Genomic DNA, 24,454 nt, shown 5'->3' on the forward strand with positions numbered 1-24,454 from the left:
GGACAGCATTATTTAGAGTTTGGGCAGCGTGACAGCTTTATTTACAGTTTAGGCAGTGGGACAGCATTGTTTGGAGTTTAGTCAGCGGGACAGCTTTATTTAGAGTTTGGGTAGTGGGATAGCATTAGTTAGAGTTTGGGCAGTGGGACAGCTTTATTTAGAAGTTGAGAAACTGAATAACATTATTTTGAGTTTGGGCAGCGGGACAGCTTTATGTAGAGTTTGGACAGCGAGACAGCTTTATTTAGAGTTTGGGCAGCGGGACAACATTATTAAGAATTTGGGCAGCGGGACAGCTTTATTTACAGTTTGGGCAGCGGGACAGCTTTATTTAGAGTTTGGGCAGCGGGACAGCAATATTTAGAGTTTGGGCAGCGGGGCAGCATTATTTAGAGTTTGGGTAGCGGAATAGGAGTATTTAGAGTTTGGGTAGCGGGACATCTTGATTGAGAGCTTTGGCAGCGGGACAGTATTATTTAGTGTTTGGGCAGCAGGATAGCATTATTTAGAGTTTGTGCAGTGGGACAGCTCTATTTACAGTTTGTGCAGCAGGACAGCATTGTTTAGAGTTTGGGCAGCGGGACAGCTTTATTTACAGTTTGGGTAGTGGGATAGCATTATTTAGAGTTTGGGCAGTGGGAAAGCTTTATTTAGAGTTTGAGAAACGGAATAGCATTATTTAGAGTTTGGGCAGCGGAACAGCTTTATGTAGAGTTTGGGCAGCGGAACAGCTTTATTTACAGTTTGGGCAGAGGGACAGCATTATTTAGAATTTTGGCAGCGGGACAGCTTTATTTAGAGTTTAGGCAGTGGGACAGCATTATTTAGAGTTTGGGCAGCAGGACAGAAATATTTAGAGTTTGGGCAGTGGGGCAGCATTATTTAGAGTTTGGGTAGCAGAATAGGATTATTTAGAGTTTGGGTAGCGGGACATCTTTATTGAGAGTTGTGGCAGTGGGACAGCATTCTTTAGTGTTTGGGCAGCAGGATAGCATTATTTAGAGTTTGGGTAGTGGGACAGCTTTATTTATAGTTTGGGCAGTGGGACAGCTTTATTTAGAGTTTGAGAAACGGAAAAGTATTATTTAGAATTTGGGCTGCGGGTCAGCTTTATATAGAGTTTGTGAGGCGGTACAGCTTAATTTATAGTTTGGGCAGCGGGGCAGCATTATTTAGAATTTTGTCAGCGGGACAGGTTTATTTAGAGTTTAGGCAGTGGGACAGCATTATTTAAAGTTTGGGCAGCAGGACAGAAATATTTAGAGTTTGGGCAGTGGGGCAGCATTATTTAGAGTTTGGGCAGCAGAATAGGATTATTTAGAGTTTGAGAAGCTCGACATCTTTATTGAGAGTTGTGGCAGTGGGACAGCATTATTTAGTGTTTGGGCAGCAGGATAGCATTATTTAGAGTTTGGGTAGTGGGACGGCTTTATTTATGGTTTGGGCAGTCGGACAGCTTTATTTAGAGTTTGAGAAACGGAAAAGTATTATTTAGAATTTGGGCTGCGGGACAGCCTTATGTAGAGTTTGTGCAGCGGTACAGCTTTATTTATAGTTTGGGCAGCGGGCAGCATTATTTAGAATTTTGGCAGCGGGACAGGTTTATTTAGAGTTTGGGCAGCGGGACAACATTATTTAGAGTTTGGGCAGCGGGACAGTAATACTTAGAGTTTGGGCAGCGGGCCAGCATTATTTAGAGCTTGGGTAGCGGAATAGGATTATTTAGAGTTTGTGTAGCGGGACATCTTTATTGAAAGTTTTGGCAGCGGGACAGCATTATTTAGTGTATGGGCAGCAGTATAGCATTATTTAGAGTTTGGGTAGCGGGATAGCACTATTTAGAGTTGGAGCAGCGGGACAGCTTTATTTAGAGTTAGGGCAGTGGGACAGCTTTATTTAGAGTTAGGGCAGCAGGGCAGCTTCATTTAGAGTTTGCGAAACGGAATAGCATTATGTAGAGTTTGGGTCGCAGGACAGCTTCAATTAGAGTTTGAGAAACGAAATAGCATTATATAGAGTTTGGGTAGTGGGACAGCATTATTTAGAGTTTGGGCAGCGGGACAGCTTTATTTAGAGTTTGGGCAGCGGGACAGCATTATTTAGAGTTTGGGCAGCGTGACAGCTTTATTTACAGTTTAGGCAGTGGGACAGCATTGTTTGGAGTTTAGTCAGCGGGACAGCTTTATTTAGAGTTTGGGTAGTGGGATAGCATTAGTTAGAGTTTGGGCAGTGGGACAGCTTTATTTAGAAGTTGAGAAACTGAATAACATTATTTTGAGTTTGGGCAGCGGGACAGCTTTATGTAGAGTTTGGACAGCGAGACAGCTTTATTTAGAGTTTGGGCAGCGGGACAACATTATTAAGAATTTGGGCAGCGGGACAGCTTTATTTACAGTTTGGGCAGCGGGACAGCTTTATTTAGAGTTTGGGCAGCGGGACAGCAATATTTAGAGTTTGGGCAGCGGGGCAGCATTATTTAGAGTTTGGGTAGCGGAATAGGATTATTTAGAGTTTGGGTAGCGGGACATCTTGATTGAGAGCTTTGGCAGCGGGACAGTATTATTTAGTGTTTGGGCAGCAGGATAGCATTATTTAGAGTTTGTGCAGTGGGACAGCTCTATTTACAGTTTGGGCAGCGGGACAGCATTGTTTAGAGTTTGGGCAGCGGGACAGCTTTATTTAGAGTTTGGGTAGTGGGATAGCATTATTTAGAGTTTGGGCAGTGGGAAAGCTTTATTTAGAGTTTGAGAAACGGAATAGCATTATTTAGAGTTTGGGCAGCGGAACAGCTTTATGTAGAGTTTGGGCAGCGGAACAGCTTTATTTACAGTTTGGGCAGAGGGACAGCATTATTGAGAATTTTGGCAGCGGGACAGCTTTATTTAGAGTTTAGGCAGTGGGACAGCATTATTTAGAGTTTGGGCAGCAGGACAGAAATATTTAGAGTTTGGGCAGTGGGGCAGCATTATTTAGAGTTTGGGTAGCAGAATAGGATTATTTAGAGTTTGGGTAGCGGGACATCTTTATTGAGAGTTGTGGCAGTGGGACAGCATTATTTAGTGTTTGGGCAGCAGGATAGCATTATTTAGAGTTTGGGTAGTGGGACAGCTTTATTTATAGTTTGGGCAGTGGGACAGCTTTATTTAGAGTTTGAGAAACGGAAAAGTATTATTTAGAATTTGGGCTGCGGGTCAGCTTTATATAGAGTTTGTGCAGCGGTACAGCTTAATTTATAGTTTGGGCAGCGGGGCAGCATTATTTAGAATTTTGTCAGCGGGACAGGTTTATTTAGAGTTTAGGCAGTGGGACAGCATTATTTAAAGTTTGGGCAGCAGGACAGAAATATTTAGAGTTTGGGCAGTGGGGCAGCATTATTTAGAGTTTGGGCAGCAGAATAGGATTATTTAGAGTTTGAGAAGCTCGACATCTTTATTGAGAGTTGTGGCAGTGGGACAGCATTATTTAGTGTTTGGGCAGCAGGATAGCATTATTTAGAGTTTGGGTAGTGGGACGGCTTTATTTATGGTTTGGGCAGTGGGACAGCTTTATTTAGAGTTTGAGAAACGGAAAAGTATTATTTAGAATTTGGGCTGTGGGACAGCTTTATGTAGAGTTTGTGCAGCGGTACAGCTTTATTTATAGTTTGGGCAGCGGGCAGCATTATTTAGAATTTTGGCAGCGGGACAGGTTGATTTAGAGTTTGGGCAGCGGGACAACATTATTTAGAGTTTGGGCAGCGGGACAGTAATACTTAGAGTTTGGGCAGCGGGCCAGCATTATTTAGAGCTTGGGTAGCGGAATAGGATTATTTAGAGTTTGTGTAGCGGGACATCTTTATTGAAAGTTTTGGCAGCGGGACAGCATTATTTAGTGTATGGGCAGCAGTATAGCATTATTTAGAGTTTGGGTAGCGGGATAGCACTATTTAGAGTTGGAGCAGCGGGACAGCATTATTTATGTACTTTTGGTTGACCGTCTTGCTTCCATCGGGATTAAAAAGAAAGCATTGGATTTATTAACCTGCTTCCTCACTTACCAAATTCAATTGGTGGCCCCGGGTGACTTTGTCTCACCCCTTATCTACATCCCTAATGGGGTTCCCCAAGGATCATCATTGAGCCCTACCCTTTTTCACCTTTATGGTCTCCCCCTGGCTGAACTCATCAAATCCTACGATTTGCCCTGGTGTCATACGCTGAGGACTCACAAATAGTTGTATCAGTAGCTAGCAAGCCAATCTCAACAGCTGCCAGGTTCCATGACTGCATGATCCACATTGGCAAATGGATTTTGGACAATTGTTTAAAACTGAATTCTTCTAATACAGAGGTTTTACTATTTGGTAACAACCCTTGCATCTGGGCGGCCAATTGGTGGCCACACCAATTAGGCCCCCTTCCTACCCAAACTAAAAAAGCAAAATATCTGGGAGTGATATTTGTCACTCCGCTCTCCTTTGAGGGACAGATTAATTATATCATCACTTCCTGTTTCTTCATACTCAAAATCCTAAGGAAGGATCTCCCTTTCATCCCCTCAAACTTCCTCAAAAATGGTAGTCACCGCACTCATCTCTTCGAGACTTCATTGCTCTAATGCACTTTCTACCAGCACCCAGAAACGCTGTCTAAACAAGTTGCAGATTTTACAGAACTCTGCAGCCCGAATACTTTTGGGCATTCCCAGATACAAGTCAGCGTCTCAAGCTCTGGTGCAACTACACTGGATACCTATAGCAAAACAAGTCCCTATGCCGAGCCTTCAAGTCCCTGCAAAGCCTGGGTCCTATTCAGCTATCTTATTATCACAAACTTTACACCCCTCAAGATCCTCTAGGTCTGCTGCCAGTGTAAACCTTGTTGTTCCAAGATTTAAAAATGGTGAGATGGGGTGGGAGGAACTTTGTCACCACTACAGTCAGGCTATGGAACCTCCTTCCCCTAACCCTTAAGAAAGAATCAAATTTGTTAAGTCAGGAAAGGCCAGAAAAGGGGGGCGTGGCTTGGAACCCGGGAAAGATGGTGGCGCACCAAGTGAGACTCCTCGGGACGGCGCTGACAGAGCGCAGCAGACTGCCGTCTTAACAGGACAGGTGAGACGTCCTCGATAGCGGATGCCATCTTGAGTCTGGAGATGTCCTTTGTGGCTGTCTTCTCGGCTCCCGGAATCAAAGTTTAATAAAGCTCCGGCCTCAGTGCGACGCTGAATGCGGCCACCATTTTGTGCATCGGAAGCTTACCGTAGATGCTAATTCCTAACAACACTCTTCAATATGGCATTCGGCGCTTCTAAATAACTTATTTTAGAGCGCTTTTCAGTGTTTTTGCATCTTTAAGAAGGGCCACGATCATGCTTACCTGAGATGACTTAAAGTTTTTCTCCTCAAGATAACCTTCTACTTTAAAATGCTGCAATAAACGGCCGCCATTTTTGACAGACCTACCACTGGTTCATATGTTCATGTGTGTTGCTATTTTGCTACAATTAAAACCTTTTACTATCACAACATTTTTATATGCTAGACTGTGAGTTTATTTACCAGAGAGGAGCCCTTCAGTCCCTTATTACACAGCAGTTTATCAGCTCTGGGGTGGTTTTTTTCTGTGTTAGCACTATTGTGTACATTGGAGCATCATTCCTTCCTCCTCCATTAACCTATATTTGAAGATTGAAAGCGCTGGGCCCGCCTGCTTCACGTTCCACACAGTCCTTTGTCAAAAAGTCCAACATTTTTGCAGAATTTTCCAAAATGGAGGACTCCCTACTATCTCTGTGTAAGCGACTTACACCTTCTAATCCGATTTATTCCATTAGCAGCGGGGAAAAGCACTACAAAATGTTTGAAAAAAGATCCTCCTTTCCCGCCAAAGTCTTCTTCTCCTGTCTCCCTGGATCTGCTGCTGGAAGACATACGAGCTCTTAGACCTTTCATGGAGGAAAAAAATACCAAGCTGCAGTTCCTCACAGACAATTGTTCCCAGATGAACGACCGGCTCACGGCGGTAGAGCAAAACATATCGTCGCTTGGACTTACTGACGCTAAAGTTACTGGACTCCAGAGTAGGTATCCTCACTCCAAGGATAGGCGAGGACCTTGAAAATCGAAATAGAAGAAACAACTTACGCATATACGGACTGCCAGAAGGAACAGAAGGCTCAGACCCCCTCCTTTTCTTCAAAACATTTCTTCCTAAGTTATTACACTTACCGGAGGATACTGTGCTTAATATTCAACATGCCCACATGTTAGGTTGTCAAATGACTGGTGTATCAAATTCACGAAGACCAAGAGGAGTCATTTTGTATTTCCTTGAATCCACAGACTTGATGAAAGTCCTCGTGGCTGTCAAGCCAATCCAGCGTATCGTATGGTCTGGCTCGTTCCTATTTTTCTCACAGGTCTACGCCAAAGCTACAGCAAACAGACACAGGGAGTTCCTCAGCATGAGACCTGACCAGCGCTCTTCAGGGGCACGTTACAGACTTTTTCACCCATGTCTCTTTAGGTCACTTACAAAAATAAAACTACAATTTACGAGGATCCAGCAAAATTACAGAACTTCATCAACTCTTGTAAAACGGAATTTATGAACTTCTCTGGAGCTTCGACATCTGTGACTTCCTGATGTCAACAAACTTCCAAGATAGTGTCCTTCTTTCCCTTTGTTACTTGTTGTAACTCCAATTTACGATTGATTAGTTTAATGTTATTGTTATGACGTATTTCAACATGTTGTTTTGCTGTTTCTGTCTAACAATTTTTTCTTCTTTTTCATGTTTACAGGTTTATCGATACCTATGTCTCCATTGTTGTTTCGTCATGTCTGGTGCGGTCTTTCTTCGCCCTCCGTTCAGTTGAGTTTGGGCGTGTCATCTTTTCCTTGTGTTTTCATATCCCCCACCTTTTGGTTGGTATTTCTATGTATGTTTCGTCTCTCTTATCCCTGCATTTTTTTCTCTTTTGTCTCTTTTTCCCTCTTTCTCTTACCGTTACCTTTTCCCTTTCTCACTATCATATGTAATTTCTTTCTCTTTCATTTATTTCATTTTTATATTCGTATTTATACCTTTATCTCTTTCTTTCATTTTTTATGTATTGTTTGATTAATTCGGCATATAATTGGACTATTTTAGGGTATGATTTTTCTTGCTTAGAGGTCTACCTTGATCAGTGTCTTATATTTATTTCTGTATTTGTTTCATGTCCTTGAAACTCGTTTAGTGGAACGTCAGAGGTTTGAACTCTCCTAATAAAAGGCAAAGGGTTCTATCTCACCTGGCTAAATTGGAAGCTGACATAGCCTGTATACAAGAGTCTCATCTAATAGCAGAGGAATCTTTAAAAGTAAAGAAAGGATGGGTAGGGTAGGTCTTTTTTTCATCAGGGGACGGTAAACGTAATGGGGTTTTAACTCTTTGTCGTAAATCGCTGTCTGCTAAATTACTCTCCCAATGTTCTGATAAAGAGGGACAAATGTTATTCACTAAATTGTTGATTGGGAATGCTCTGGTTTCTTTACTTAATATATATGCTCCCACTGCTGGGGATCCCTCTTTTTGGACATCTTTTGCTCAACAAATTACAAATTGTATGGATGATAACTTTATCCTTGCAGGTGATTGCAACCAAGTCATGGACCCCTTTTTAGATCGTAACTCAATGGTCTCTTTTATCCCTCATAAGGCTCATAAACATTTTATCCAAATTATCAAACAGTACAAACTTACCGATGCTTGAAGACTTTGCAACCCTACTACAAGAGAATACACTTACTACTCTTCAACCCATCATGCCCAATCTGGATTAGATTATTTTTTTATATCTCATAATATCTCCCAATCATTAATAGATGTGGATATTGGCTCCATTCTAATATCCGATCATGCTCCTACCGCTATCCAACTTGATATTTTACAAAAACCTAATACCCCTAAAAGATGGCATTTTAATAATGCTCTCCTTTTAGACCCAACATTTACCTCCTCTTTTATCTCCTTCTCTAATGAATATTTTTTGTTTAATCAATCTGATAGCCTACCTTTTTCTGTTATATGGGATGCTTTTCAAGCAGCAGCTAGAGATTTTATGATTGGTTATGTCTCCAAAAAGCGCAAAAGTTTGCTTGAGTTAACTAAAACCATCTTATCCAAGATAAAGAAATTGGAGCATTCCTACTACTCTTCAAAATCAAAGGATTGTTTATCTGAATTTATAAATGCCATGTTTCAATTTAATAAGGAATCAACAGATAATGCCTCAACATATTTGTTAAAGTCAAGTGCAAAATTTGATGGTGGCCAAAATAAAGCTGGTAAAATATTAGCTAATTACCTGAAAGTTAAACATAACAAACTTAATACAGAATCTATTATGGACGAGCAGCACACATTGAAATTTAAGGACACTGAAATTCTGAATGATTCTGAATTCAGATTTATATCATCTACTTTTTACCTGTCCGCTTGTTCATTACTTTTCGAAGAGTGTCTAGTCTCAAATTAAGTTAATCTTTGAATCTGGATACCCTTTCTCTATTTCTTATGTGTTTTTGGGAAGTTCATCCCCTGTCTGGACCAATTGCACTTCTAGCACAAAGATTATAGACCTGTTGATAGCAGTTGCCTTTCAACAAATAACCAAAAATTGGAAAGATTTCACTAAACTATGTTATCAAGCATGGTGATACGCCGTTTGCAACAATCATAGATTAGATACAACCTTTGTATATCCTATTTACATGGCTACAGAATGCTTGAATTTATGGCTACCTATCCTGCTGTTTATTGATGCTAGTGCTCCTTTTCCCTAACCCCTATTAAACAAGAAGTTTCCCAACCTCCAAGACTTTCCTTATGTTGATACTATATTAATATGATCATTTTAAACCTTTTACTGTATTCTCTGTATGAAATGCAATTTTCCTTTGTTTACACCAATCCAATTTGCATATCCTTTTCATTCTCTCCTTGCTAATCTGACTTTTATACCCAACTACTATGCTCCTAAGCTCTATTTGGTTTATATGACTATTTATTGCTTTATTGTATTATGTATTGATACATTACTTCCCTTATTAAACTTACTTTTGAACTTAAAAAAAAGGTAAGGCCAGAAAACTTGGCTATTCAACCAGTAGCCTATGCCCTCACTGTTGCTGACTATGCCACGCTGTTTCTCAGAAGGTAGTGCCTAGACACCCCAGGGTATTAGTAGTGCTTTATAAATCTTAATTTCATTTAATTTAGAGTTTGGGCAGCTGGACAGCATTATTTAGAGTTTGGCTACAGGGACAGCCTTAAAAAAGTGGCGGATGTCAATTTGCGAAGTTTAAGATTGCACAAAAATATCACTGTATGGGTGCGAATATTCAATGTAAATCGCCACAGCAGCACACTCAGGCCAAATGTACTACAGCCTAAAGCTAGTAACCATGACATGGTGAGCTATAGCGCAGGACACAAAGTGGTGCAAGCAGCAGTGCTCATCAGCTTTATCGCACAAAGGTTGAGGCGGCCATGGCCACAGTGCCAAAAACTGCATACACTGCACCCATGCTTCTTGCTAACACATGCAAGGCAAAGGCAAGGCAAACGCAGTCTGACCCAGGATTTGTCATAAATGACCCCAGCAGTTGACACAAAGTCAATCAATATAAATAGCGCAATCTGATTTGTGATGAAGTCTAACAACAAATCAAACTTAGCGGGGCACAAATAACGAGCAGCAGAATATGACATGATTTTCATAGGTCAACGTGTAATTTCATCGAAATTGGCCATTTTATGTGGCTAACCTTTGTCAATCAACAAGGAAGACATTTGTACTGGAGGGCTTATAAGAGTACACGTTTCACGCAACGCACTTTGCATATAGAGCAGTTAATTGTCATTTTTTTGCCGGAGTACTGCTGATGACATAATTTTTGCACGACTCTGTAGATCTGGCACAGCCCAATTTTCTTTGTTCATTCAATGCATACAGCTCCCCACTGCATGAACAATACTAAATCCAATGCTCACTGGTAAAACTATAAACCTTGTGAAATACCTCTAGGTTCTAAACTTAAAAAATAAAGGGCTGGCTTCCTGAAACTCACATTTTTATAGTCAGGGATCAGATACCACAGGAGCGTGTTTCACAGCTTTGACACTACTACTGCTAAGTTTGTCCCCAGGTTAACCCTTTATAGTCTTAGGGACACAGTATTATAGGGGACTTCAGGGAGTGAATAAGAACGTATCTGGAAAGGGCTTCTGAAAAGTGCATGTCCGCTTTCGCTGAATGGCAGAAGTCAGTCTCTTAAACTGGAATCAACTGCCAATAAGAAGCCAATGGGGCTAGGTTTGAAAATGTCTCTGATTGCTCTGTTTTATACTCTGAGGAAAGTCAATGAGACGACTAGAATGGTATACAGTGAATTTCACTAGTTCACTTAAGATAAAATGGCGAACGTCTTTAGTGCGCATCTATGTGCCCAGGAACGGGATTATGCTAATCAATGGTAAAATGGTGGATGAAATCTGCTGCCACTTCACATAGCTGCCTCTTAACTCTTTGAAGGCTAAGGACATTTAGGTCACTGAACAGGTGAACATTTTTTGTTATACAAGATGGAGATAGGGCTCCCATAACTTGAGAAGGGCCTAACCGAGGCCCCAGCAGTCACAACTGGGCAGAGGACTCTCTCCTTTTCACTCGGTACTATAGGTTGGAAGTGAAATTTTGGAAATGTACACTTGTTCTTAATTTGCTGTATGATATTGGAATGTATTTTAATTTGGCAATATGCAGAAATAAAGTCTATATATATATATATATATATATATATATTTGCAAGCACTCTTACACTCCGCGATTCTGCCACCAGCCACGGAAAAAGAGCACGGACCACAATCCTTAAAGATCGAAGTTTTTTAATGTCCTTAGGTTACATCCACAGAGTAGCAGCCATTACGCGTTTCGTCCCTGCTGGGGGACTTGATCACATGATATATTCACTGAAAAAACCATAGGTTTCACACACATTATAGTTAGGAATTAGCATTTAAAAACCTTGCAAATTCACTTAAAAAACCATAGGTTTCACACATGTTATAGTTAGGTGGATATTTCACTCGTAAAAAACCAATGAAATTCCCCCGTTATAGTTAGTTCAGATAACTATAACTCGCGCGCCCGCAATCCACTGCTGATGACGTCACATATTACATCACTCATGACATGGTCAGTGGCATCACTCATGACATCACTGATGACATCATCCTTGTGATAGAGTGGCGGCCGCGCGAGTTATAGTTATCTGAACTAACTATAACGGGGGAATTTCATTGGTTTTTTACGAGTGAAATATCCATCTAACTATAACATGTGTGAAACCTATGGTTTTTTAAGTGAATTTGCAAGGTTTTTTAAATGCTAATTCCTAACTATAACGTGTGTGAAACCTATGGTTTTTTCAGTGAATTTGTACGCTTTTTTAAATGCTAAGTTATGTATGTATTATTATTTTTTTTTTATATTTATTTTACAATAAACTACGTATTAAAAAAATTAAAGCGCACTGGGATACTGGGATACTTATGGATCAAATTTGATTTCCATGGAGCGATTGATTGACCCATTTACTTCTGTTGGTGTTTGGTGATTTATTTTGGTCGACATGGACAACAATTTATTCCGCTTTGTATTTTACTAGAATTGATGACATCTTTATACAGCCTCTTTGTGAAATTTTTGAACCTATCTTGACTTGGACGTCACCATTTAATCTAGTATTTGGCTTGTTAGCCTTGAGAAAGTCACAGTACGCATATGTACGGACGAAACACGTGTTGGCTGTTGTGAAATATTTTTTTGCGAATTGGGACACAAGATGAACTATTAAAAAGAATACGTTTTGTGAAGATTTGAACTCCATTTGAATTATTTTATGGAAATTTTGGAGCACTCTGGATTTGTCAAAGGACACTGAGTATATTATTACTCCGACTATTGGTTTCATAACATGAGTTTGATATACAACTGTTTATAACTTTATTATGGGTGTGCGTTAATAGCTGTTTTCTTCATTAATGTTTCTGGATAAACTGTCTTTTCAACTTACCAACGGCACTACTGGGTAGTGAGAGCCTACAGCTTCCTCAGCACCCCGCTATACTTATAGCATTTATATACCGAATACGCCAATAACTGTTTTCTAATTACTTCGTTGCTACTTATGAGGTGCGGTTTTTCCAATTGTTTTGGAACACTACTACCCTTTTGTGTTATATACATATTGTTGGTATAGTTGGTGTTCCTTTTTACAGCAGAGCTTTAGTCTATCTTTGTATCAAAACACAAAATCCCACTCACTTGCCAACTCTTTCTCCTTGCACTCACTCTCTTGCTTCTTACAGTCTCTCTCTCTTTCTTTACTTGTTCTCCACCCTCTGTGCTTCTCTCATGATTTCCTCTTCCTTTCTTAACTCAAGCTCCTCTCTGTATTACTCACTCTTGCTCCTCTACACCCCTCTCTCATTTTAACTAATCTTCTGTCTTCGGGCTTTCATCTCTTTCTCTCCACATTTGCCTTTCTCTTCTCATTGACTTTCTGTCTTGTTTCTCCCTTTTCCCCCAGGGGACGCTGTGCTCATGCACCCCTTCTCCCCTACCCATCCTGGACCAGTCCCACTTACCTGGCTTGTGTTATCGCAGACACCCAGTCATCGCAGTCCTGCGCGTCTTCTGTTCTCAGCTCCAGCATCTTCTGGTGCTCATGGTTGAAGTTAATAGTGAAATAATACTGTAAAAAATCCAAAAATTAGAATTAATAATGAAGAAATATATTCACCATCAATAACTTTCAAAAGTCAACCCCACTATCAAAGCTCAAGGTGAGAGAACGTCCCTCATCAGAGCTTATGCTTCAAGAATGAATTAAATGAGAATCCTAGCAAGCAACGCTTCCACTACCTGCAGAAGGCTCCTAGGAGAAGGTACCACGTTCCGAAACATTGCAGATTGCATAATGTGACAACCACTTGTCCATCCATCCTGCCCAGTCACTATCTACCCCTGAAACACAGATCATTCAGAGTACCCAGCTCTACATTTCTTATTGAATACTATTGTTCCCAGTGCTTAGCCAGCTTTTACCAGTTCAGCTACTTTGTGTGCACTTCACTAGAATCTGGTCCATGACGCCACTGTTGTTGTAGATACAACTTGTTTTCTGATGTAATCCCTCGGACAACTTTCCAGCCTAATAGCGCAAGGACTTTGTTGCAAGCACCTTCACACCAGTTTCAAATTGACCTCTGACTCCCAAGTCACTTTGTTACCTAGTCAGACTTATCTTGGCTTGTAGGACAAAAAAATGTACTTTTGCTTAAAAACAAACAAACAACTGCTGCCTCTTAGCCTGCATGAATTCCCTTCAGTATATTGGATTTCTCTATAAAGTTCCATTCTCACTACTTTTCCACTGTGCACCCTTAAGTATGACACCATATCTAGATGCAAAATGCAAATGTAACAGCCAAGACTTGACTCAATATTCCAGATGTGGATACAATACTGCAGATGTGGTCTCCAGAAATGGATATGATACCCTTGATGTGGCCTTCATAACTGGACACAATAATCCGAATAGGGCTCCCTGCAGTGGGTACAAGGCTCCTCTATGTTGGGAAGTGCCTGCCATTATATTTTCAATATAAATGAACGCGTTTTCTCTCTTTTAGAATATTTCCGATATGCCTGCTCCGGTGGTCGTCTCCTGCAGCTAACCTCGGGTTTTAATGGAACGCGCTTGATGCATCCTTATTTTACACCCCTCCCCTCCCGTCCACCCCCCCCCCCCCTTTCACTGGGCCATTAAGGGAGAGCATACACGTGAGCTCCCTTCCTCGTGGGACGCACTAAGTCTGTAGGCTTTCTTCAGGGTAAGGAGTTTGGGGTTGTTAGCGGGAGGACTTCAGCATGACGGCAGTCCCGCAAGGCTTGGCCTGCTAGAGCAGCGGTTGCCCTGGCAACCGGGGAAGCGGGAAATAGAGCACACTTGCGCTGCTTTGTATAAATTGGACTTGGTGACTTTGCTTTCGCCACTCCTGGTTCCTTCCAGTGTGCTTCTTAGCTGCAATATATTTTTTTTTGATATGGAAAGAAAACGACCCAGACAAGAGGAAGCATAAAGAGAAGGATTCTTTCGAAAATGAATCCCCTCAACAGGCATCTCCTGCTAATGATAAATGCCAATCTCTCTTTGCCTGACTCATCGCTGATGAAGAGGAATTTTTGCGCAGAATTGACGCAAAGCCCCTTATTCACTGGCAATTCACAGAGCCACGAGGAACAATTTATCCACAGACTGGGCATATGTGGCAAAGTCATCTTTTGCAAGATTCTGGGTGAGAAGATGCATTCTGGAGGGTTTTCAAGAATTCCCAGCATCGGTCAAGGTTGACTACTTCATAGTGGGACCACCCTCTGGGGCAACCATCATCTCTGGGGCGTTTCTCCAGCAGAAGCTAAGGATAAGAAAGTGGATATTAAGAGAGTGTACACGGCATCTAACTTTGCTCTTAGAACTGGGGTGTATGCCACATACACAGTGCAATGACTGTTTCATGACTTTAAGGTATTAGCAGGGAAATTCTAGCAGGGAAAGTCTTACAGTGCAGTCCTCACTGCAAGACTATTCACGATGGAGCAGGTAGTCAGATTTTTGTCCAAAGTCTTGTTTTATGAACTATGTTTTATGAGCTTCTGGTTCTGGGCTCCAATACTTGCAAGAAGGCACCTCTTGATGAGAATCAGGAACAACTCTCAGACGTTCATGCCTTCAGTTCAATGGCAGTAAGCTGTTTGGACCTCAGCTAGAAGAGTAGTTTAAAAGATCTGCAGAGGACAGAACACTTCTGGTTCCTATCCGACCTTTTTCAAGGGGAAGAAATATTGGTTTCTAGCATGCCTTTTGGGGACCCTCTAAAGGCTCCAAACAGCTCTTTCATAGAAGGGCTTGTGGCCAGGGTTGCCCCTATTCTGATAAGTCCCGGCTCCAGAGCTCTATCTCCTCCACCACCTCATCCTCCTAAATGTTATGGAAGGCTTCTTCACGTTGCGGAAATCTGGAACACGGTGAAGGATTATTGTGTTGTACAGATTGTGTCCCAAAGATACAAAATGACTTCATCTCAACCCCAAAAGATTTTTTCTGCGCAACACAAATTCCTCAATATCCCTTTCATCATCATGCATTAAGGCAAGGGGTACAGGATATTCTTCTAAAAGAAGCAGTCAGACCGGTTGCAAAGGAGGAAAGGGACTAGGGGTGCTATTTGATCATGTATGTGGTCCAGTTCATCGGAGGTCTATTTTGTAAAGATCTGGTATTAGTGTATATTCGTCCATAGAGGCAACATTAACTAATAGCCATCTTTTTTCCTTCTCCACCTTTAGTTAGCCATGGCAAGCTTATGGTTGACTGTTCGGGGGGAGATAGTGACAGCTCTTCATCTGGTCCCACGGGCACGTCTTCATCTGTACCCCATAGACAACATAGGTATTCCACTGGGACCCATCTTCGGGGGATTACAAGTTGGTTGTTCCTGTGTGCCCGGAGATATACCAGATGTTGCAGTAGTGATATTGCCTGAACAACTTGTCCAAAGGGATATCCTTACCTCCCCCCATGTATGGTAACAACAGACACCAGCAGTGTGAGTTGGGGGGAGATTTGTCTATTCAGGGTGTGTATTCGGATCAAGAACAGCTTGAAACATCCACTGAAAGGAGCTAGCAGCTTTTCTCCTTTTTTCTCCTTGTAATAGTTTGATAGATATTTATATGGCTATTGCCTATATGATGGTGACTCAGCGTTAACCGAACTGCAGCAATGCAACCTCTGGCCACTATAATGGCGACAAACAATGTATAACATTTGGCTTTCTCGAATCTGTTCCAGCCATCTTTTTCAAGTAAAATGTATTGCATGGTTATTTTAGTCTGTCTGCATATAATAGTGCCCAAAAAAAATCCATAATTTTCCCACAGCATTCTCTCAATTTTATACATATGAACATATGGACAATATCTGCTTCCAAAGCCCCACAGCAAGGGCAGTTTGAATTTGCCCTCCTGTCTAAATAAATAATTGAATTGGTGTGTCATAAAAGTTTATTATTATTTTCTAATTCCAAATCCTTAATTTAGTAGTACCTTGTGACCTAGGGTTTATGGATGTCTGAAAAAATACATTATTTTAATCTATCTCAAGTCTTTCAGCCCAATTTTCTATCTGGAAATCTTTATCATCCATTTCAAGGTCAGATAAGATAAGAGACAGTATAGTGCTTAATATTACCCCCCCACCCCCTGTGAATCGGCAGGGCATATATTATACATACCATCATAAGTGATATCCTGCTCGTCTCTACTTCTAAAAAAAGTCTCTAATTTGAAGATATTTAAAGTCATTCTGCTTTTCAAGACTGAATTTATCCTGCAGCTTCTGAAAGGACCAGATTTGCTTGACTGTAAAGATGTGACTGATTTTTTTAAAATCCCAGCTTGTTCCCATATTTGATGTTATTTACCAGAAATTTGTGGCCAGACAGCGGTGTAGCAGCTGTACCTTTCCATGTTGAGCTTGACGGTCACTCTGACCCATAAATTATGCGCAGTACCGTCTTAAACCTAACTTTTTTTTTTAATTGCTTTGCTCCATAACTTTTAGTAGAAAACACCTAGCTTCCTTTCCTTTCCTTTCCTGTCTTAGTTCATGTGTTATCAGGACCCTCTCCCTTGACTCGGGTGCAAAATCCCGTTGACCTGTGATCATATAATTCAAGTCTTGTAGCAATGTAGCGTAATAAAACTGTCTAAAATTCGGATATGCCGATCCACCTCTCTCTATCCAAGAGGACTTGCTCTAAACAGGTGCAATAACGATTTGGATTATATTGCAACAGCGCATAATTCTTAAATGCAAATTGTTCATATATTTCAGGTCTTTATTTATCTTATTTAATAGTAGATCATAATTAAATGAAACTATTGTACCTGCTGTAGTATAGGGACTCCCAAATAAGTGGCAGTATCGCGCTTTCCATGGTCTTGAAACTGGATAATATTATTGCAGACTATCTGAGCCGCATTGACCTGTCCATGCCTGTGGTCATTACTGCACCAGCATTGGCATAGGGCAATACTTTGGTCTATGTCCATTGAACACAGGTGGTCTGATTTTGGTACTGTTCATTATTGTTTGAATGTAGGGTTCAACCTACAAGGAATGCAAGAGAGGGGAGCAGGCGCAACCCTGCCTTGTACCTCGGGTTATGTTGATACTGTCAGACTCCAGTCACCTTATAGGGTTTCTGCATGGGCTCAGTATAACCATCTTAAAAATGGGCCTGAACCCCCTCCTATCCAAAGTCCCCATAGCTAAGGCCACGTCACACGGTGGAATGCTTTTTCTGCATGCAGCAGGATCAATGTCAGTGAAGCTTGTCTCAGCTACCTCGAATAAGGTGGTCACTCCCCTAATGTAATCAACCATACCTCTTCCTGGCACAAAACCGGGTTGCCACGGGGAAAACAGCTTAGCAATGATCCTGCTCAAATGTGTAGCAACGATTTTAGAATAGATTTTGGCATTGCTATTTATTAATGAGATGGTCCCATGTGAGCCAGGATTTGTCGGGGGCTTCCTCTTTTTAACATCAATCACTGTATCAGTTGCTGTCCAAGAATCTGGTGGGACTGCCTCTAGTTGAACTGCCCTGAAGAGCACTAATAGCTCAAGTGGATAATAGAATAAAAACTGACTATGAAATTCCAGAGGGATCCCGCCAGTCCCTAGCACTTACCTCGCGGGAGGGGGTGGGGGGGAGGGAGGGCTCTATATCCCTCTTTATTTCTATCAGTGTTACTGGCCGATCTAACCCTTCCCAAGCTTCAGACGAATATGATTCCAAACTAATTTCGTCGAGGAAGTCCTTAATCATATTCTGAGAGGGAATATTGTCTTTTTGATATAGATATAGTGACTGGTAAAACTCCTCAAATACTTTGAGTTAATGTTCTAGTTCTGTGCATGAAAACTAGAAATAGTGGCTCTAACTTCTGCTATGTTCTGCAGGGCGTCCTCAGCTCCTCGATGCAGCGCTGCCACTGTAGCCATGTGTGCCTGTCGACAAGCATAGGCTCTCTATAGTACTCCTAGCCCTAATGTGTCTAGTGTTTTAGACTTTGTAGCGTGAAGCCCCAATCTCTACCCCACGCCCCCCACCCCAGATTCCAGCTTTATGTGTATCAAATGCAATCCCACTGCCTTTATTCCAGTCAGTGACGTGAGTAAACTTAAGTACAACCACCCTCACCAGTATTGAAATGGGGGTCCTAACAAATGGTTTGTGATTTGTTCCCACCCCTATCAGTGACCTATTTACTTTACATACCGAATTCACACAGTTTTTCAGACGGATCAAGTTACAGGCCTTCTTCGCTCATCTCCGTAGAGGGAGATCAGAACACAGGACTGAGGAGAAAATCTACCTTCCTCCCCCCATCACCGTCACTCCCATGTGAAGTATTGGCATTTGAACAGGCAGTCCTCAGGGAGATTGATCAAAGCGAGTGCAACACCAACAAGACCTTGCACAACTTCAATAAAAATAAGACTCTGGCTCTTGAAGCCCTGAAAAACAACACCGAGCTGGTTATTAAACCAGCTGACAAAGGGGGAGCAATAGTGGTCATGGACAAGGCCATGTACAACACTGTATGTCTTCACCTCTTATCGGATAGAGGGAGTTATGAAGCTCTGGACCCCTTTGAGACTAACCAACAGGATTAATTCTGTGGTGGAGGATGCACCAGCCCAAGATTGGATCACTAATCAGGTGGAATTCCTTATTGCGGAGAAATCCAGAATCCCAAGGTTTTACACTCTACCCAAAATACATAAACAAAGATTACTGTCCCCTGGGAGAATGATTGTGTCGGGGGTAGGATCACTGCTGCAACCATTGTCACAGTTCGGTGACTGGTTCCTGAAGCCATTTGTGAAAACATCGACCTCATACCTATGCGTCACTAAAGATATGTCTGCTTCAACATATGGAGTTTGTAAGAAGTTGGCCAGGTATATGCTGTCCACTAATTAAAGTGGGCACCTTGCACCAGTCCAAACGACCCTTATGATGTATGAGGTCAAAGATAACTTTTTGAAAGCTATGCTAGTGGTAGCCGTGGACAGTAGTCTTCAGGCTTAATCTTGAAGGAATGTAAAGCAGCTTGTTTTACCAGAATATCACCTCCTGAATTAATTAAATGAAGGAGAACCACACAGTAGTTATATAAAAATATGTATTTATTGATATAACACTCTACTATCCTCTACATGAGGATAGAACACAAAGCACACAATACGAGATCAATAGAACGGTTGTGAGTAGCACAATACACATTGGGCTCCAGCGGGAGACCAAACCATATACTAAAATAGTGGTATAACAATCACAACTGGGATCAAGACAAGGTCTGGAGCACGTAGAATCTTTGGGACCCCAAGGAACCACCCAAGGTGAGTAGATAGGGACCCTATTGAGGACGAGTGCAGTGTGTTAACACGACCGCAGGATCCATATAAATCTATGAGGAAGTCGCGGTTGCAATTTTAAAGTTTAAGGACCCTTCTAGGATGACTTCGAGCAAACCCTTTGGAACTTAAGAGGTTAGAGAGCCACCCCACCCGTTAATACAGTAGTACCCAAGTTACCTATCTCAGAGAAGCAGGGTGCATAGGTCTGGACTTGTGTCAGAAACCGCTGTCGTTCTCAATGGAGGGCTGTGAAGAAGTGCTGCTGTAGTGAAGGTGAAAAGGGTCCGGAGGAATCCAAGCCTGGATTCTGGAAGGAAGGAACCTGAAAGCAGTGGGGACAGAGTCTGGGTCACTTCAGTGTGACCAGGCGCTCGGTAGTCGAATGCCCACCGATGTCGGGTGCTTCAGGTGCGAAGAAGGGATAATTGACTCTGCAGCCACAAGGACCAGGAGACGTCGACGATGACCAGGAGCCGGATGCGAGCTGTCCCACCAAGGGTGTCGAGTGCTGAGGGGTGGGTGTGCGGCTAGAGTACCAACAAGCCTTGGCAATAGCAACCCACGCATGAAGGTCAAGCAGGTTACGGTGTGGACCAGCAAGGTCCAGGGGACTCATCAAGCAATGGGGAGTCAGGACACATCTGGAGCAAACGGGAAAGCCCAACAGAAACCAAGATGACCCTTAAGAGGACCCATAGGCCGAATGACCAGGAGTTGCGAGGGGACCTTGAGCAAGATTGCAAAGTATCAAGCCTCGGAGAACTCGGTGTGAGGAGGCCATAGTTCTTTGGTGCACATACTGCTCAGGGTCTGGACTACACGGAGGCCAATGCACAAGCTTGGGAATCACCAACAAGCATATGCAACTGCAAATGAACGTGGTGCACAGGGGTTCGGGTTATGCAGTCTCCACGAGGGATACTAACCTCAGACTTGCTAAGAGGGCAGATCAACCTCAGTGACCTTTCCCTACTCCTGTGTTGCTGAAATCTGTGGAGCCAACAGGAGCTCAGGAGCAGCAGACCGGTCAGTTGCGTTGTGGTGCCTGCAAATGCAGGGGAGTGACTCCTTCACCACAAGGGAGATTCATCAGTTGTCCTGTGCACACGGAGCCTGTATGGAGCAAGGGCACAGATAAAGCTTTGGACGGAGAGGAAGACGAAGTCAGGCCCAGTCAAAGTCCAGAGTGTCCAGATAGCCGAAGGTCAGTGGTTTCTTCTTGTAGAATCTTGTGCACATAAAATCCAAAGAGCTACAGTCAAGGTAAGCCCTTTTATACCCACAGGACAGGGTTGGACAGATTCAAGGGACCCTCCTAGGGGAGGGGCAGGGCAGAGAGGAGGTTACTCCCATGTCCTTTGTCCAGTTTCGCGCCAGAGCGGGAGCCAATAGCTCCCAGAACTGGTTTGAGCTGGACTATGCACAGGGACACCAAATGTGCCCCAGGTGCAGAATTTCAGGCACTCTCAGAGTGCACCCACCCAGCCCCAATACACTAAATCCTGTCTGGGAGGTGGTCACACCTCCCTGTGATAGGATGCCTATTGTGCTGCCTTCCTCTGCTCGAGCTTGGCTCAGCAGTAGGAGGGCAGAAATGTGTCTCTGGTCGGCAGCATCCATTTTGTGCTGTCCGGGTCGAGAAGGCTGGCACCGGATAGACCAGTGACCCCACAAAGCTCACTTCAGGAGGGTGGAATCATACCTCCCACATGATTCCAAGGTGTTTGATACCAAACACGATAAGTTTCTATGCAGCCGTTTTTGAGATAGCATTTACCACAAGGTTATAATGCACCTCTACCTATATGTCCGTCTCAGTCACAGACAACCCAGAAGAATGGTCTCCGAAGGCTGCTGAGAGGCTCATGCTCATGCAGGGGCACCCTCTCACCTAAAACTCAGCACCCTGCCTTCAGGATTGATAAGGCCTGATATAGGGGTGACTTATAAGTTTTAAGTGTGGTGACCAATAGATATAGTGAACCTATAGCTAAAGTAAGTGGTGCAAGCACCAGCTTACACAGGTTGCGGTAGCAGACCTGTAGATCCATTTTTCATGACCTCTCATAGGTGGCATAATGTATGCTTCAGCCCATGGGAGGCCTCTGGGATACCTGTGCCCTGGGTACATGGGTACCATATACTAGGGACTTATAAGGGTACCCCAGTATCCAATCTGGAGTGTACCAAAGTACATACATGACAATTTTAAAGGAGAAACAGATAGACTGGAGTCCTGATTAGCAGGATCCCAGTCAGACTAGTCAAAAACAGTGCAACATCAAGCAAAATGTAGGGGTAACCATAAGAAGCAGATCCTACTTTCCTACAGAGTTCACAACTCCGAAAGATATGATAATAACTATGGATATAGAAGCGATGTATACCAGCATCCTGCAGAGACGGACCCTGGAGGTTGTAGAAGGGATTCTGGCAGAAACAGAGCGAGATTTCATGACTTCGAAATACTTCATTATGGAATGTGAAGAACTGGCACTAACAGAAAACGTCTTTGCATTTGAAGGAGTGATATACCACCAGATCCAGGGGACATCAATGGTGAGTGCCTTTGCTCCTAGTATTGCCAGTCTGTACATGTTCCAATTCGAGGTGGACCACATTTTCACCCAGTAGAACCCATACAAAGACAACATCAAGTTGTGGCGCAGATACATCGATGATATACTGATAATATAGCATGACACTGAACAACAGGCCATCGACTTTGCCACTTGGGTCAACTCCAGAGACAGACACTTGAGGTTCACTCATACAATATGTAAAGAAGAGGCAGTGTTCCTGGATCTGGTGATTACCATCAGGCACGGTGGCATTGAGACAAGGGTTCATATTAAAACCACAGGCAATAACAGTTTGCTCCAGTGCGACAATTTCCACCCTAGGGCCCTACGTGAGAACATCCCAGTGGGACAGTTCCTGAAAGTAACGCGTAAGTGTACCTCCTTGGAAACTTTTGAGACACAGGCCACAGTACTGGAAGAAAATCCTCTGGCATGCCATTATCTTAGAAAAACCGTGAGGAAGGTAAGAAAAAGGATGAAAAATAACAGCAGAGAAGCATTGTTGGAGACCCACCAGAAACACGACACTGACAGAATTGCTTATGTCACCACATACAACCCCATTTCAAATAAAGGACAGCATATCATTAAAAATCATTGGAGGATACTGAATGGTGGAACCAAGCAGTGGTCTCCCCATTGTTTGCATTTAAATGGAATACAAATCTACGTGACCTATTGGTCCACACCAGAACACAAACACCAATCAATCCATCACAGACAACCCGCTGGAACAATCAATTTCCAGTTGGTCATTACCCCTGTAGCAACTGTGTAGTGTGCCAGTTTACAAAACCTACAAAGGAGGTAGACATTAAAACAGGGAGACCATGGGTCCTAAAAGCCCTTGCAAATTGCAATACCGAGAATGTGGTGCATCTGATTACCTGTCTGCGTGGCCTGTTCTATGTCAGGATGACAACTCGCAAAATAAAGGTGCGAATAAATGAACATCAGAGCAGTATACGCTGCAAGAAAAACAACACCTAGTTGACACTCCACTTTCTGGAAGCTAATCATAAGGGTAATGAAATAGCCTAGGTGGTTCTGGAGAGAGTGGCCGCTAACAGCCTGACATCTCTGAGAAGCTGTACACACATGAACAAAGATGGATAAGGGGCCTCAAAGATGAGATATCATGGCTGAAAGTGTAATAACACACACATATGTTGCAACAGGGAGTTATGGACATAGTGGTGACATTGTGTATACATGCCCTCAACTGGCACACACATAGAACTTTTAATAATGGGGATTGCTGTTGGAATCCATGAGAAAATGACCCACTTTTCCATGAAGTGGAACACAGAAGTCCTTTAAACGCTAAGTTTTGGATTTCAATAATCACTTTTCACAGGCTTGGAGACTCTGGAATCAGGGGAACTACATTTCCCATGATCCATCCTACACATGCAGCGCCTGACCGGAAAAGCTTCCTTCGGGCGGGGTGCCACAATGAGGAAGACACAGCGCATCCCATGTTGATTGTAGAACACAGAGGACGGTGCTTGCGGGCCACTTGTATGCTGGTATCGCAGCTGTTAGATATTGAAAGGAGGTTGCGACTTAACATACAGAGGGTGGCGCTTTGAGCTGAATATAAGATGTACACTGGTATCGCAGGTGCTTGAAATTGAAAGGGGAGAGTTCCCAGACCAATAGAACAGTTGTATTAGGATATAACAAATCCAATGACACCCTTACTCCCTTGATTACAGGGAGGAAGGAGCAGGTGCTAGCAGGCGTACGGAGGGGAACACACCTTGACAAAGTGAGAGGATTACGGTGGGGGGTTTGATACTGGCTCTGCAGTACCCGCTTGTTACAAGTACCTGAGAAGGGAAACAAGCAGATATTTCATTTTTGTTTTCCTCTCTTATGTATATAATGAGACTACAGGGGTTCCAGAGCCCTTGTTCCATGGGCACCAGATGACCCATAGTTGGGGTAAGAGAATGTGAGCTGGCCTCACAGTATAATGAATGTTTATATATTTTACACAAGTGCAGTGTCACTTACTCATGGCATGCGAATACTACTTATGGGACAGCCTATATTAAGTTATATTGTACAAATGGATTATCATTATTGTGTTTCAGGACCTAGGGGCCTAAGATTTGAGAGGGTTGACAAAGGTCAGCCAAACACCGATAGTGGTGTGCACAGGGGCGTGTGCCACACAGGGATCCATCCTTTTTGTTTTTTTTTTATCAGTTTTTTATTGATTTTACACAACCATTCAAATAAAGAACAAAACATAATACAATATCATAATCATACGTG

General features: G+C 42.6%; 1 protein-coding gene across 1 annotated transcript in view; it reads right to left on the minus strand.

Moving 5' to 3' along the window:
* Nucleotides 1-24,454, minus strand: part of RASGRF1 (Ras protein specific guanine nucleotide releasing factor 1) — a 727,100-nt gene that overhangs the window by 540,091 nt on the left and 162,555 nt on the right. Inside the window, exon 2 of the mRNA XM_085644699.1 lies at nucleotides 12,679-12,785. Within this exon, the coding sequence (XP_085500825.1) occupies nucleotides 12,679-12,785 (107 nt within the window). The remainder of the gene's footprint in view (nucleotides 1-12,678; nucleotides 12,786-24,454) is intronic.

This window comes from Triturus cristatus, chromosome 3_1, assembly GCF_964204655.1.
Source record: "Triturus cristatus chromosome 3_1, aTriCri1.1, whole genome shotgun sequence".
In the NCBI taxonomy this organism is placed as follows: Eukaryota; Metazoa; Chordata; class Amphibia; order Caudata; family Salamandridae; genus Triturus; species Triturus cristatus.